We start from the raw sequence: 15,740 nt of genomic DNA, 5'->3' as shown, positions 1-15,740 counted from the left end.
TTATCTTCACCAATGACCGTAATAAAGCTATCAATCAAACCAATATTACCTTCAATTCTATATCAAATGAAAGGGTAGCTTTCAAGTGTTAGGCCTGAACATGACGTCAAATTGACATCACTGTAATTTAGGTATTGTGACTTGCGACATGACAGCCAATGATTACGCAAAACAAAACGATTTGCGCAAAAGAGAATTTCAAATTGAAACTATCAATCATTGTTCATTGTTTGTGCTTTTTAATGGAAAACTGACATTTATTTTACTGAAAAAGGAAATTATTTACTATAAACAATAAATTTACTTGTCGTAGATTGAAAGTTTGGCTATCTATTATATAAAAATATACAAGAATTATCGCGACTGTTATGTTTTCACAACCAAATCAATGCAACGACTTTGATAAAATGTTGTGCGGTGCTAGTTTAAAACGCGGGGTTAAACTAAGGCTAGTTGTTTTTCAGAATCAACCCCTAAGATGCTCAAAAAGGAATGAAACTGCGCATACAGAGCGGTTTGCATCAGCTAGTTAAAAATGTAGTTTAGGCTATGAGGGAGGACACAGTGTAGAGTCATATAAATATAAAAAGCTCTAGTTATCACAAAAATATAAGACTAAAATCAGTTCTTTCAACATGAATGAAGTAACGTATCGAGTATCAAATAGCCGTGCGGCTGCGAGCGAGAACACTTGTATAACATTACCGCAATGATCTACATTATACTGAACTGTTTCACAGTTCCTATCAATCAACGTTTATTTACACACATTTACTTAGCCTGAGTAAGTCCCACTGCTGGGCAAAGGCAGACCCTTCGCTCGGCGGCTTGTTCTCTGGCAATCCTTCTAGGAATCTAGATCGTTTTGTGAGTCGTGATCAACTTTAGCCCTTCCTCGAGACATAGCTCGATGGGGTATACTTACATCTTGAGCTAATATTAGCTAATCTCTCTGGGTACAGAACCAATCACGTATTTTTTGTAGCCAAAGACCAATTCGTTTTTGAAATTAAATTATCTCTTTACTGTCTCAATATGCAATGTTACGCCTTGATTCCACCACGTTGGCCTAGTGCGGTTTGAGGATTTAGTATCCGTTTAAAGAGTCATGTCAAATTCTTCACTTTTGGGCGGTTTGATCAATTTAAACATTATATATTCATTTATTTATATAAACTCTAGGTTGACAACCGGACCATGTACAAAATAATAACTTCACATCTTCACGCTGTTTTCCCAGTCATTTTCCAGTAAAATTACCTTATCCTATACATAAAATTCTCATAATTATTCCTGTCGCCACTAATCCATTATATATTGTAATAGGCTGATTGACTGATGTCCAAAGTCAAAAGAACCATAAACTATAAAACATTTATAGACAAACCTGTTTGACATTGTTACCATAAATATTAGCTGGCTTTTTACGTTTCTGCCTTCGCCTGTGCTAATAAAAAATGCAAAAAATCTATTTAATTATGCATAGATCGTTTTTTTATTACAATTTCATTAATAAGATGTTACAATGATATATTGATGATGGAAGTGGCTTGTGTGGCTTTTCAAATAAATAAAATTTAAGTACGCTTATATAGAGACTTCATAATTTGGAACTAAACTGTTTTTCCAAAATTCCTATATGATTCAGATCTTTCTGTCTTCCAAGTGGTCTAAATAACTTTGACAAGATATTGATGACAAGAAAAATACAGTGAAAAAAATATTTGGCATCATTAGAAACGCGCAAATTAGTATGATCAAAAGAATTATAGGCATGTGGCAATGTGACAGTAATAAAAGGACACTGACATAACGCTATACGCATGTTCGTAACGACCCGTGTATAGTTCTCTAGTCCATTGATAACTCAATCAATATAAAACCAAACGCAACAAAACAAAACAAAAAAACGCGAATTTACGCAAAAATCAAAACAAAAAAAATCCCGTAAGCGGATGTTCGCAGATTTCAAAATTCACACCGAGTTTTACATCTAGAGTCAGATAAAACGGTGAAAACGTTTGACCTCTCGCTCTTACTCCATACATTAGAGCGAGACGGGAGATTATTTGTGTAAATCCATGATCTGTATGCGCGGGAGTGGTTTTGTAAGTCGCTACATCTATCACGTTTGTTTGTCTGTATGTTCGTCACGTTGTTCGTATAAACTAGAGGCTAATGAGACAATATGCTTCGATATAGTTACTTCCTTGATGCAGTTTTAATCGTGATCTCATGGATAACCCTTAGGCTTTATGCATTGTGATCCTGAAAGGATGGAGACGGGTTACAATTTGTTAGTTTTGCATGTTTATAAAAGTCAACGTATAAAGACTTATGAATATTTTTTGTAAAAATGACATGCAATTTTCGTGCCTACTATTTAATATGATCGATGATCTATTTTTAAAGTGGTGGTTGTCACACTTCTTGGCAAGTCTTACCTCCCTATCGAGGGAGGAGTTCGCCTTGACTCCACCACACTGGCCAAATGCAGGTTAAGGACCAAGCATGTCCTCAATTTCGAATTCATGTCCAAATTTTAGGCAATTCATAATAATGTAATTAGAAGATTAAATTAGTAATTATTCTAAAATGCTTAGTTTTACTGCCTTGCTTATATTTAGCAGTAATCAAGAGTCGTTAAGAATTAATATTACTTCTAACCGTGTAGTCATCTATGACCTACGTGTAAGGGCAACTTAAAGGGTTGGAAGTCATTGCCCTTTCTGCAGGAACAAACGGCTCGCGTTAACTTGCAAATTTTCCCTTAAAACAACAAAACTTTGTACGTGAGACTGCAAATAAATTTAAAAATAAGGTAAATACAAAAGTTTAAGGAAATTCTTATATTTTCCGCGTTCATATCACACACACGATGTTTCGTCAAATTGGTCACTAACCTTAAGGTGCTGGTAGCGAACTGTTCTGAATTCATGGTCGAAAGCAGAAATGTCTTTAAACTTTAAGAAACTCCTAAGTATCATGCTGTCTTTGTCACTTTATCGTAAATCATAGCGACAGAAATACTTTTGAGTATTAGGTACTTAGAATTGAACGACATATCTGCTTTTGATTGTTAGTTTTATGTTTTCTCCCTCTAGGTTGTTATTTGAAGAAGCTGCTATAGCCAATAACTTCAATTACAGACAAATGTTCCCACAAATGAAGTTCCGCGTCTCTGGACTAGACGCGAAGGCAAAATACATCCTTCTGCTGGACATCGTCGCAGCAGACGACTACAGATATAAGTTCCACAACAGGTAGACGCACATTCATTGCCTGCCGGAAAACAACACCATCCTCGTCTTCACATACTAGCTTGTCAATGTAACACCGACAACTCGGCTTCCACGAAACCGAGCTGTCGGACTGATATCACCGTTGATTGGAGATACTCAATATACTCATTCCATAATATTCCGTTACACGCTGTTACCATTTAGCTTGTGATTCTCCCCACGCAACGCACTAGTTCCCATCACCGAACGACTCGATCTGTTCGTTAATTACAACCCACAATTTGTACCAAACACGCTCAATTTAAGGGCAACGACATCGCGACAACTGGACACCGACAATCCGCCGACGATTAAGGATTCAACTCGCATCCAATGGGTAATATCATTAAAATATCTTTGTCTCAAAACCCGCGGCGATAATGTAAAAAGCCGCGCCGACACCAGAGGTGAGAAATACCGACGCGACTCGTACTGTCCTCCCAAATTATCCAAAATTGGGGCTAAACTCGCGGCAACAATCTCCTTGGGAGATCTCCGCGGCAAAAAACGTGAGCAGTGTTCCGGGTGTCGGCCGAGTGACCGCACTCACCGAACTCACCGAACGCAACGTAGTGATCGGAGTCACCGAGTCACCCGTGTCGCGCTCATCCCTCACCGGCGCGGCTCAAATCGATAATCATCGCAGCTGATCGTACATTGTTTGATTCCCGATGACAAGCCGCGATAAGGTTCGTTCCTCCGGCTCAAGTCGCTCGACGCCGGTGCCGCACGGCCGCAGGTTCGCCAACGTCGAGATGCGTCCGATAAACTTCGATTTAATATCCGTTAATTAATACGACCCGAGCATTCCGGCCGAAAATGCGACTGTGAGTCAGCCGTAAACCGATACAGACGCCGACAAAGGCGGCCGCCTAGCGCCGTTAATATGGTAATTAATTATTACAAATCTTTCGTACATAAATTACTTACCAATTACGAGAGATGTTTCTAAACAAGATCCAGACAAGTTTTTCATCGCTCGCTGGAGTATGCGTGTAAAGTTCTCTTGTAACAGCGCATTTGATCACGTGCGCCGGTCACGATGTTCGCGACAGCGCAAAACCGCACAATGGACGCGTACCGAACCATTTTTGGTCGTCTGTGGCGGAAACATGGCCTTTTTGTACCGCGGGAATACTTTGTGACACCTCATCGTGAGCTGATTAGAAGAATACATTCGTGTCACATCGTCGTCACGTTAGCGCACACGCCCCGCGGTCGCGTCGCGCATAGCTCTACTCGGCTCTCACCGCACTCGGGGAATCGTTTACACACATTGTTATGAATAAACGTAATCAGCGCGGTACAAGATCACAAGCTAAACCACTCCACTCTTAGTCCGGGAACATAAAAAGTGAAACTAGTCCAACGAGATGTCTCACAATCGACGTGATGTCAAATCGTTGTCGCAAAAGAACGAGTCCCAACCCATGTTTTTCTCTCGTATTGCTTGCAGACGTATGTTTCCTGCCTACAAAGTTCGCGTTTCTGGTCTTGATAAAAAAGCAAAATACATTTTGCTAATGGACATCGTAGCTGCCGACGATTGCAGATACAAATTCCACAACAGGTATAAATAAAGAGATGGAATTAAATTAAAATAAGAAAATAGTAGACAGGACAGGGTAGTTGATCTTATTTTAATGTAATTCGTTGACACAAATGAGAGGCAAGAAGCATGCGTATGGTTGCAATCATGTGACATTAAGATCTGCGTGGCACGGACGCCACCGGGGATAGGGAGCGCCACTTTTTGTAAACATTACTCCCAAAATTCATTTCGCTCTCGAGTTGGATTTTGCGATGGGAATTTGTCAAGTCCCCTTTGATTTACGACCTTTTCGTTGTACATACATTATCATATTCTGAGACAATTTACATATTTTACTTCGACATCGCACTTTGGGCACACGTCGAGTCGCACGCAGATCTTTCCATTCACATTGTGTTGTTGTCAGTAGATTTACTAGTAGCGCTAGTACCACTAGTCGTAACAGCATGTTATCCATCATCGTATTGTATACTAGTGCATGTTTATCGCTTTCTAATCGGACGGGAAGAAATTGCTTCAATAAAAACTATTTCGCCATAATTATTTGATGATTTGTTCGTACCAATAATCAATCAATTAATGCAATATTGAAACAAAGTTTCTAAATTTGATGAACTATTAAAGAACCATGTCAAACGTAGTCCCACTTTCTTACTTTGTAATTGAAGAATTTTTTGATTGGTATAATTGGTCGATTATATCAATTAGAAGGTTTTCCTTTACCTTGATCGTTTGTTCTCGGAGTCGGTGGATGGTCGCCGGCAAGGCGGACCCCGAGATGCCGAAGAGAATGTACATCCACCCGGACTCACCTTCGACGGGTGAACAATGGATGCAGAAGGTCGTCTCCTTCCACAAGCTGAAGCTGACGAACAACATTAGTGACAAGCACGGTTTCGTGAGTATCGACTTTTTTTATATCTCAGGAACGTGAAGGAAGAAACTGAACTAAGTTTTGAGAAGTAAATTATTTGAAACAATGTTTAACTGTCATAAATTGCTAATCTCACACAGATGATTATTTAAATTAGCGTTTGCTGGCGCACAATTTTACGAGTTACGTTTCGCCATTTATTGCCATTGATTACACGTAATTTGGAGATGATATTTTGTTTGGAGATCTGTGAGATGTCGACAAAGGCCTCGAGACACAGACGTCAAATCCAGCGTGTAATCTCAAAAGGTTCTACTTCAACCTTCACTGTTCCAGACCCTTACAATAGTTTCCACATTATGCGCCTTTTGATCGAAACGAACAATCAATTACACACGAAAATTGTTACCAACAATAGTATTAATATCGCATCCGAAAAGTAGCAGCGGCGGCCATTTTTTGTTGCTTCTTCAACAAAAAGTTTATAATGTGGGTGATATTATAATTAAAATGAGGTTGGGTTGGACCCCTGGGGGTGTCTGCGGGGGCCCTTTGTCCGTGTTACGGTTATTACGGCTATTTACATTGGGTGCCCATCATCTTGCCTTAGTTCAATAGATTATCGCCCGTTTGAGAGGCCCCTTACGATCAGCGCTTCACGTGTTTAAGGAATAACATGTTTTTTATGGTGTGTTGATAGGTCCTTGTTTGTGTGACAGCCTTAATTTTTGGGGTCGGTTTTACTCTTTTTATATTTGTTTTATTACGTTTTGCTTTGCATTCGCTTGTGATATTACGACCTTAAATGTTTGCAAAAACAGAAAACTAGTATTCATGTTTGCTATTCTCTCATCTATGTAATTAAAACTGTCAATCAACAACAGATTTAAAGTTGTTCCAATCCTAATTTATCGCAAAAGGAAAGCCACCCAAAACCCAATTTGGAGTAAGAAAAAAAAAATGGCGCATTCGAAAGCGCTACTGTCAAAAAAGGCGGGAGTCTTTGGTAACTTACACTTGACCGTTTACACGACTGCGATCCAATCATAGATAACACGACTGTTTTTTTAATTCGCTCGATGGGCGCTTGTTTTTTTTTCGTTCTTTTTTTATGTCAGGCCCTTTGTCTTTGACGAGGGATCAAGGTAATTGAAATAACGATGGTCTCGGAGTGGTATGCGTAGAATTTTGACAACAGCTGACTGCGATACGTAGTGATGTATATTTTTGTATTTCTCATCTGTCGTCTTATGAATGTGTGTTGAAATAATATTTTAATGGTACATTTTTATGGCCATTGTTTATTTTTGAAGTATGAAGTTATTTATCATTTTGTTTATTGTGTCGCTTACATATTAATATACAGAAAATGCATAATTAAACTGGAAAGCTGTTTACAATAAGTAACTCTACTTAGACACAAATATTATTATTAAATTCCTCCTACTAATTATATTTGCTTACAAACCAATAATTATGGCGCATCCCCATAATTTAAAAAAAGTATCATAAAAAAATATCGTAAAACCGCTTGACATGATAGATGCGTTTTGTTTTAACGTTTTTTACGGTTTTTGTCCCTCACAGTGACGGGACATGCCGATTTTTGAACGAACAACGATTTTTCATACTGATACTATCGATAATGGTTCGTAACTATTAATTTGAAATATTAGACTGTTTAGAATGTTTGTTATTGTTTTTATAAGTTACCGTTAAGTTCAAAATTCTAACGTCATTTATTTTTTATTTGACAGCATGATACGTGTCAAATTAAAAAAAATGTGCAATATTTTTAATCGAATTGCCATTATTGTCCCATTTTTCGGCAGTTTTGACATTTTGATGTCATTGGCTAGAGAATTGGAAGATGAAATTGAATTTGTCTCTCCTGAAAAGTTGCTCAAAATGACTTACGTGGTGATAGAACTTAAACGACGGCACGTTTTTTTATAAACGTCACTTTTGAAGAAATAAATATAACTGAAAATGGATATAGATTACTAATATTAACTAAGCATTTATCTAATACCTATACATGTCATGTTAGTAGAGTTCTTGTAAAACTATCAATTTATTATAGAATAATTATACATTGAAATAGCAAGTTAGCCTTCGTAACTAAACACGTTAATAGCACTTGATAACTTAATCTTTGAAATTACAAACTACGTCTATGTATTTATAATTGTGGACATTTATATTAGCATACATTTAATTACGTTTAGTTATATTACGAGATAATCGTCTATGTATTTACAAAACAATTTTAATAATTTCTTCAGTGGGTCACAGTAATAGAGAAATCAAAGAAACCGACAATTTTCATTAAACTTAATCGACTTTTACGTTAAAATCAGCCAAGTGCGAGTCTGACTCGAAAGGTTCCGTACTATCATCTAAAATAGAAAATCACGTTTGTTGTATGGGAACCCCCCCCCCCCTTTTATACTTACTTTATTGTTATTTAAAAAAAAAATGAAATGTAGTATACCTACAAGTAAATATTCTGTGAAAATTTCAAGCGTGTGCCTCTTACCCACAGTTTTTAAGGGTAGTTTCTTAATATTTTTAATTTTTAGTATTTGTTGTTATAGCGGCAAAGGAAATACAATGAATTTCGTGAAAATTTCAACTTTCTAGCTATCACGGCTTATGACTTAAAGACAGAAAAACAGACAGCGAAGGCTTTGCAATAGAGTCCTGTTTTACCCTTTGTGTACGGAACCTTAAAAAACATCTATAATGAAGTATACATTTGACAGATCGTATCTCTAGCCGCCATTAAAATTTAAAAACAAACGTTAAGGCAATGGTCGTGAATCAAACAGCCAGTTGGATATATTGGCGGCAATCGTGGTTATTTACAGCCCCCCTTAATTTTATGGCGTCTACACACGACGCCACGGGATTGTAACGATTAATTCTTGCGATTTTTGTGTCGTAATTTTGACGGCTGATAAAATTGTCTTGTTTATTAGACGTTTAAATTATATTTTGTATGATTGAGATTAAATTAAGTAACTTTTTTTGTAACTGTGTATTGCCAGGGCACAAAAAATCGAATAGAGAAGATTAAAACAGGGTGAACAAATAAGGTATTCTAACCTTTAATTTTCAATCGCGTTTAAGACCCGTTACATTATATATAATATTTTGAGTAAGATATTCATAATTCTTATCATAATGTAAGGAGGCGCTCATAACCAGTTGCTCTCACCGGTCGGAAAACGATCAGTGAGTTAAGCAAACCTTGGCGCGGTCATTCTATAGATGGGTGACCGCATAGTGGTAATTGAACTGAGCGTCTCCGTGCTTCGAAAGGCACGTAAATAGTCGATCCGAAGTCGGTTGTTGTCAATTGAGATAACAGTCGTTAAGCCACGTCAAAGGCGTTTCGTGCGGCTTGAACAACTTTGACACTAGGTTGACCACTAACCATACGACAGTACAGAGAAAAGAGATCATAATGTAATGGTAAACTATCGCGACTTTACATATAATACAACCAAAAATAAACAGCTTCTAAACCACAAAAGATTACCATTGCAACAATTCCTATAGTAAAATAATTTCTACGTCGAAATTTCCAGTCTTTCCTTTTCAATCGCATCGACAATCGGTCCATGTAAAAACGTCCTAATATCACATTTTATAGTTCTGTTAACAGTTTCACTGTGGCTTTAACGCATCCACTTTGAAGTCGCAAAAAGCGTTTAATTGTATTATTGGCGATGCATTTTATCAATCAATGTGTTTAATGAGTATGGCTGCTATAAATGCATCAATCTGCCAGCTTTATAACGTATTTTATTTCAAGTGCTAAAGATCTTAGTGAGAGGTAGACTATGAGGTTAAGGAACCTTTGCCACGGATTGTAAAAAGATGGGTTAGCGATGGAAGAAAAAAATGTTGCCGTCAAATAAATCTTGGGTTAATTTATAGATACGATACAGCTAGCTTTTTGCTTGACCAATAGCAGTTAAAACTAATTTGCAATTAAAGAAGGTACTTAAGCAGACTTTATTTTTTTTCCTATTATTATCGAGTTTCTCTATTGGCTCTACCTTTTCTGGACTGCATCACTTAGACGTAGGAAAAACAGTAAAGCTGTGACCGGCTAAAAAGTTTTTGTACATAAATTGACACTTTTTAACTAATACAGCTGTCAAGAATGGAAATTCTTCATAAGAAAAGCTAAGTGCGAGTAGTTAAAGAAGAAATCCAATTTAAAAAAAAACTGCATTTTTCCAGCTTTTAAATTCCCAAAAAGACGTCAGCTAATAACATCTTGATATCCACACAAACAATAACGGGGGTTTATTCTAAACATCTTTTATCACTCGACATAAAGACGGGTAGTTTTAATACACGTTTTTCTACAAATTGTGTAGTTTTTCGAGCGTTAAATTTGCTTCAAGTAGTCCTTTGTATAGACAGATGTGCGGTAGATATTATGTCGATCGCTTTTGTAAACCAGTTTTTGTGAAACTATTATTTTCTGGTCTTAGTAGGCAGAGATTATAAACTTTACGGTATATTTTTTTAATCGAATTAAAAAGTGCAATGTTCGTCAACTAGATCTCATACAATATTTTCGCTACTAGCTAGGAAATCTTATTCTTTTGCTGAATGAACATTTTATTAATAATTAATTGCAGCATCTTAGTAAGAAGAATATTAAAATGTTTTACAATTGTTAAGATCTTGTTAGTATTTATGATGGATAGTAGTAAAACAGGCTGTGATTTGTGTCCAATTATAATTTCTAGACTATTTGCAGTGTCAAGATTAAAATTTTAAACAAATAATTGATATCGGACATCGATAAATCTACAGAAAGTAACACACACAAAATCAAACGTATGCTGAAGACAACCCGTTCAAACAAACATCGTTTGTACAAAGGACGGCGGAACTCATCCAAGCAGCAAAGGGCATATGCTTGATAATTTATATACAAGCTATTGATCAAAGGTGTCCTTTGGTAGCCATCGAGGCGACGAACACCCGAATTGTTCGCGAAGGGTGATAAAATCTTGCAAGGGTCTTAACGCTCCGATAGAATTCTAGTAGATTAATTATGTCATTGGTTTTGAGAATAGGTACCCTTTGGATGTTAAGGTATTTTGTTGTATATTATTTACTAGGGGTCAATTTTGTTCTGAAGCTGAATATGTGTGAAAATATTTCTAGAATAGCTAGAATATTACTCATTTAACTGGTATTTTTCTAAGAATTTCGGCAGATGATGAGTTTTTTTTATTCTAGTATGGTGAGGGCAGAATTAACTAGAATTTTACCGTATACTTTTCAACGGTGGTAGACTAAAACTAGTCTATTCTCATACTCCTTACAAACTTCCCTTGCTTCATTCAAATCCATACATCATCAGTCATACAGGACCACCGGTTACGAGTAGACTGATATCTATACATATACAAAAATAAGACATTTTTGCAAGCTTACTTATTAAAATTTAGAGTATCGAAACTCAAGATTATTTTTTTACTTTACGTAACGCCTTCTTAAACAATATCAAATTAGTACAATTGTTCATTTAATTAAATCTTAGTCTATATTTAAGTTGCGTCAACCGAAAGATTTTTTACAAGATTTCAAAGAAATTAAAAGTTTTTTACTTTGTGAGGTTTCTACGGTGGCAAAAAGCAACTTCAAAATCAATCCAGTGGAAACCTTTTAACTCTTTTTACTTAAAAACTCTTAAGATATATCTAAAAATGTTTTTTTTCATACAAGTAGTCCTAAGCCTTATTCGTTAAAAGTGCACAATGGTGGTTCAAAGTTTTTTTTTCTTAACATGTCTCATAATCTTTTGCGAAACCCGCTCGAGTTAATTACATTCGGCGCCATTGTAACGTTTTAAACAATTTTAACTTGATTAAAAATCATAAAAGTCTGAATCGCTTATAACCTCTTTGGATTTGATTTGAGATGGTCTTTTTTTAATGACTTATAGAGGTGATGCCAATGTTGTATGCGTTTTTATGTGTCACTTTTATGTCAATGTTTCAAGTTATTTTTACTTGTGAAGTAGTGGGTATTAACCTGCTTGTAAGCCTCGAGTTGTCGTAGGTTCGAATCGTGTCTTAGAAACTATTGACGGGAACCCTCTTCTTTCACATGCCTTTAAACTTAGGTATAGATTTTCCGAATGTGTCTAAAACGATGACTAAATAACCCCAAAAATGAGGTCCAGGATTCTATTTCCGTATCAATTAGTCTTTATTCTGTTAATATGTTTAAAGTAAGTGGCTGTGAAATAAGTTGTTTAAATTGAAAAAAGTTGGCAAGTTTTTTTATAAGCTTAGTACTTTTGTAAAAAGCTAAAATTGACTGTGGACAGATTTCCCCTTGCCCATTAATGTTTTATCTACAAATATTGAACATGTAAGGGGTCTACAAATAGGAAATAGCATCGCTATAATGTTACTTGTCCATTTGTCACCTGACCCCGCGTGGGGTCACGTTAGTGTAAACACAGCCGTTTTTCAAACGATACGTGTGCACACGCCCTTATGTCTTGTATCTAGTTTCAGGGCTGGCAGGATGAGATATTATAGTCGTAATTGCAAAAGATGTTGTACTAAAGTTAAAAAAAATATCCTTATAGAAAACTAGCCCTTAGAATAATTGGTGAAATACTATTACTAGAACATACAATTTGTCATACACGCTATTGTTAGTTAACAAAATTCAATTTAAAACTTTTAAGCCACAGTTTACATTTAAGTGTCAGATAACCTGTCTGCCAAAAAAAGACTGAATCAGATAACCTATCTGCTAAATTAAGTAACAGCAAAAGTACAAAATCCTAAGATTTCTGTCATATATTAAGTAGATATTGATAATTGCTAAAACCTTGCAATTTTTTATACAATTTCACAAAAGTACAGCTCATAAAAAGGGTGTTAGCAACCCTAATTGTCGGTCAGGATTAGGGCTTCGGTGACGTAATCGATAGGCGAGTGGCATAATCCCGGCGCGATGGCGGGACACCGCGCTCTTACAAACATACAAACATATACTAAGTACTTGCTATGTTGCTGTTTTAAGAGTTTTGACAGGTGGTGACAAAGAGAGATCTAAAATTTGATATTTGCTTGAAATTTAAGGGTTGGAGAAATTTACTTAAAGTTGTGCATAAGTATTTTTTTGCTTTAGATTTTTCATATAAACTGTTTCGTTCACTTTATTTACTCCACTAACTTACCAACTCAATCTCCTCTTCTTTATCCCCGATTCGAGAAATTAGCACTTTTCTTTGGGTTAAAAGTGTTGTAAAGGAAGGATTCTGTTAAAATTTGCCTAAAAACTTAATCCCGATAGTTATCACATACACATGTTTAAATGCAAGGCTCATCGAAATCGCACCTATCATTTTAGAAATACAACTAACTAACAGAATCACGACTCTACCTAGTCCGTTTCCACAAAAAGCGTGCAGGTCCAACATGTGCAGTTCACACGTAGATACAGTTAATATTTGCGATGGATCAGACTGATCAAATACATACAATGTTTCGCCACTTCACTTGATCCACTACTACTGAAACTCACTACTTATTCACTTAATTTTACTGGTATTAACTTTACGGTTTATGAATAGTAACTATGCCATTGCAGGGGTAGTAATTTAGACCCGATTTATGCAATAAGTTTTTATAATATGTAGGGTTTCTAGACATGGATTGAAAAAAACATATAATTGCTGTATAGTACAGTGTCTACCTATGTTTCATGACCTATGATGAAACATAGAATACAAATATTAAAAACCAAATGTTGTACTTAATGAAATCTCTTAAATACGTATGGATATTATGCCAAACATTCGGTGTTCTCGTAAATTAACTCTGTACATCTACACATTTAATGTCCCTAAAGAGTGCTAGCTGGAATAGTATACCAAGTCATAATGCAATAATTCTAATGTACTAGCAGAGTTCCGGAATAATGATATAGCTGTAAAATAGTGCCAAAATATATAAAAACAAACTCGAATGAATCTCACACAAAATCGAGAACACATCGTAGCCACTAATCTATTTGCGGGCCAGTATTTACCCAGTACCCTTCTTGGTACAAAAACCGACAATTGATACGGCGGCTCTTTGACCAAACTAACGGCGCAAATATTTGAGTTTCGCACTTACCACTATTTCGATGTGGGGGGACGTTTGCTGATCAATCGATTGATAGACGGTTAAAACTGGCCCTACGATGTGGGTTGTTTGTGAAAACGGCCTAAGTTGTAGTTTAAGTTTTGTACTTAGGCCGATTTCACAAATGACCTACCAAATAGGGAGACGGGAGGTGAGCAAACTTAAGCGGGGCTACCTCTTCGATGGGTAGCCATGGTATTCAGGGAAAACGTGTTTAATTCAAAGGTAATTGTCATTCCTTTTTTTTATTAAACATTTAAAATCAAACATTTTTTTTATCAAACATTTTCAATTATATTATCTACTAATCTTTACCAGCGACTTCGTCCGCATTACAAGATTTTCTAAGGTTCAAAGTTTTCTCTGTGGTAATTAAAACTATACCTTAAGTAACGGTATGGATTTTTTTTATCAATATCAATTTAGTAGTTTTAACGTGATTGAATAGCAATAACGCTGAAATAACTAACAAAATTTTGCATTTATTATATTAGTTGTATTAGTATTTCATCCTTGCAAAAGCTGAATAAAGTAACTTTTCATAAAAAAACTTTTCAAACCCGGGACCGCATGATTAACTACCGTGCTCACCACCTCAAAACTAACGAGGCGTATATTATTAACTAAATATAATGAATTAAACGTGTAGGGCCGACATGCTAGCTATTATAATACGACAATTATGGCATACTATCAAATATTATACAGAGATCAAGCTTATAACATTCGCTATAAAAGCTCTAACCATATACTTCAGATAGAGACATTTACTTATTGTTTATAAGCAAGTACTACTTAATGAAATCTGACTATCTGAAATATTTAGTTGTGACGAACAGCTAGCCACAGTCGGTGAAAGTTCGCCAAAAAGTAAAGCAAACATATGAAAAACGTATGTGTGTGATATTTGTTACTATTTCAAGAAAAAACCCACGAACAAATTTTGATGAAATTTGGTACACAAATAATTTATCACTTGGATTAACATTTGTTTTGCCGGAGTAATCTTTTCACCCTTGCATAGTCCCGGTACATATTATATATATATGTTACTGTAAAAGCCCGAACGGTAGTAAATCCTAAGATTTTCCGGTATAACCTAAGATTTACCAACTCGCAATGGTAAAAGTCCGAACAATAATTTTATTTCGAACTTTTACCTATATTCACTTGATGATATCGAGATGTCGCCGGAGCCCCGCTTCGCGGGGCTCCTCCTTCTGGGTGGTTAAAAAAAAATAACCACGAAGGCTAAGGTGGGAGCTTCGCTTCGCTCGCTCCCACCTTAGCCTTCTAACCTAACCTACCCATGTCGCTTTGCCCAAAACTCCTTCTTTATAACTATGTCACAGTATATAATTATACCGTGAAATAGTTATAAACATAGTTATGAAGGAGGATTTTTTTATATATCGTAACATAATTTTTAAACTCTGGCTTGTTCGGACTTTTACCATTGAGAGTTGGTAAATCTTAGGTTTTACCGGAAAATCTTAGGATTTACCACAGTTCGGGCTTTTACAGTAACATATATAATAAATACACCCTTTCCGAAGAGCACAGGCACTAAAGAACATCACTTGTCACACATACATATTTTCATATTTTACCATAGCTTGTTCCCCATACGACCAAGTGGCTCAGTAATGGCGATAATGTGCGTGACTATTTGTGTTTGAACCAACACCTATTCGTTACTCCGCCGCTAGTGACGAAATAACACTATATTATACCAACCACGAATAAGTTTTATAACTGAATATATTAACTTACTTTGTTAAGGGAATTTGTTATATTTGAGTACAAAAAATTGTGGTTTTATCGCCATTTTTCGGACTCAAAGTTTG

At 36.0% G+C, this 15,740-nt stretch overlaps 1 protein-coding gene across 8 annotated transcripts in view; it reads left to right on the top strand.

The window, feature by feature from the left end:
- bi (T-box transcription factor bifid) overlaps nt 1-15,740 on the top strand; it is a 104,057-nt gene that overhangs the window by 37,486 nt on the left and 50,831 nt on the right. For 5 of the 8 annotated variants that reach the window (XM_076127363.1, XM_076127362.1, XM_076127360.1 and 2 more), the window contains exons 2-3: nt 3,150-3,263; nt 5,578-5,731. In XM_076127363.1, the coding sequence (XP_075983478.1) occupies nt 3,150-3,263; nt 5,578-5,731 (268 nt within the window). Of the gene's footprint in view, nt 1-3,149; nt 3,264-4,737; nt 4,852-5,577; nt 5,732-15,740 lie in introns of all 8 variants that reach the window. The other 3 variants (XM_076127365.1, XM_076127364.1, XM_076127359.1) reach the window with 1 other exon arrangement.

Source organism: Anticarsia gemmatalis, chromosome 20, assembly GCF_050436995.1.
Source record: "Anticarsia gemmatalis isolate Benzon Research Colony breed Stoneville strain chromosome 20, ilAntGemm2 primary, whole genome shotgun sequence".
Lineage (NCBI taxonomy): Eukaryota > Metazoa > Arthropoda > Insecta > Lepidoptera > Erebidae > Anticarsia > Anticarsia gemmatalis.
Note: the sequence above shows the minus strand (reverse complement) of the source record. Positions and strands in the feature narration are given on the sequence as shown.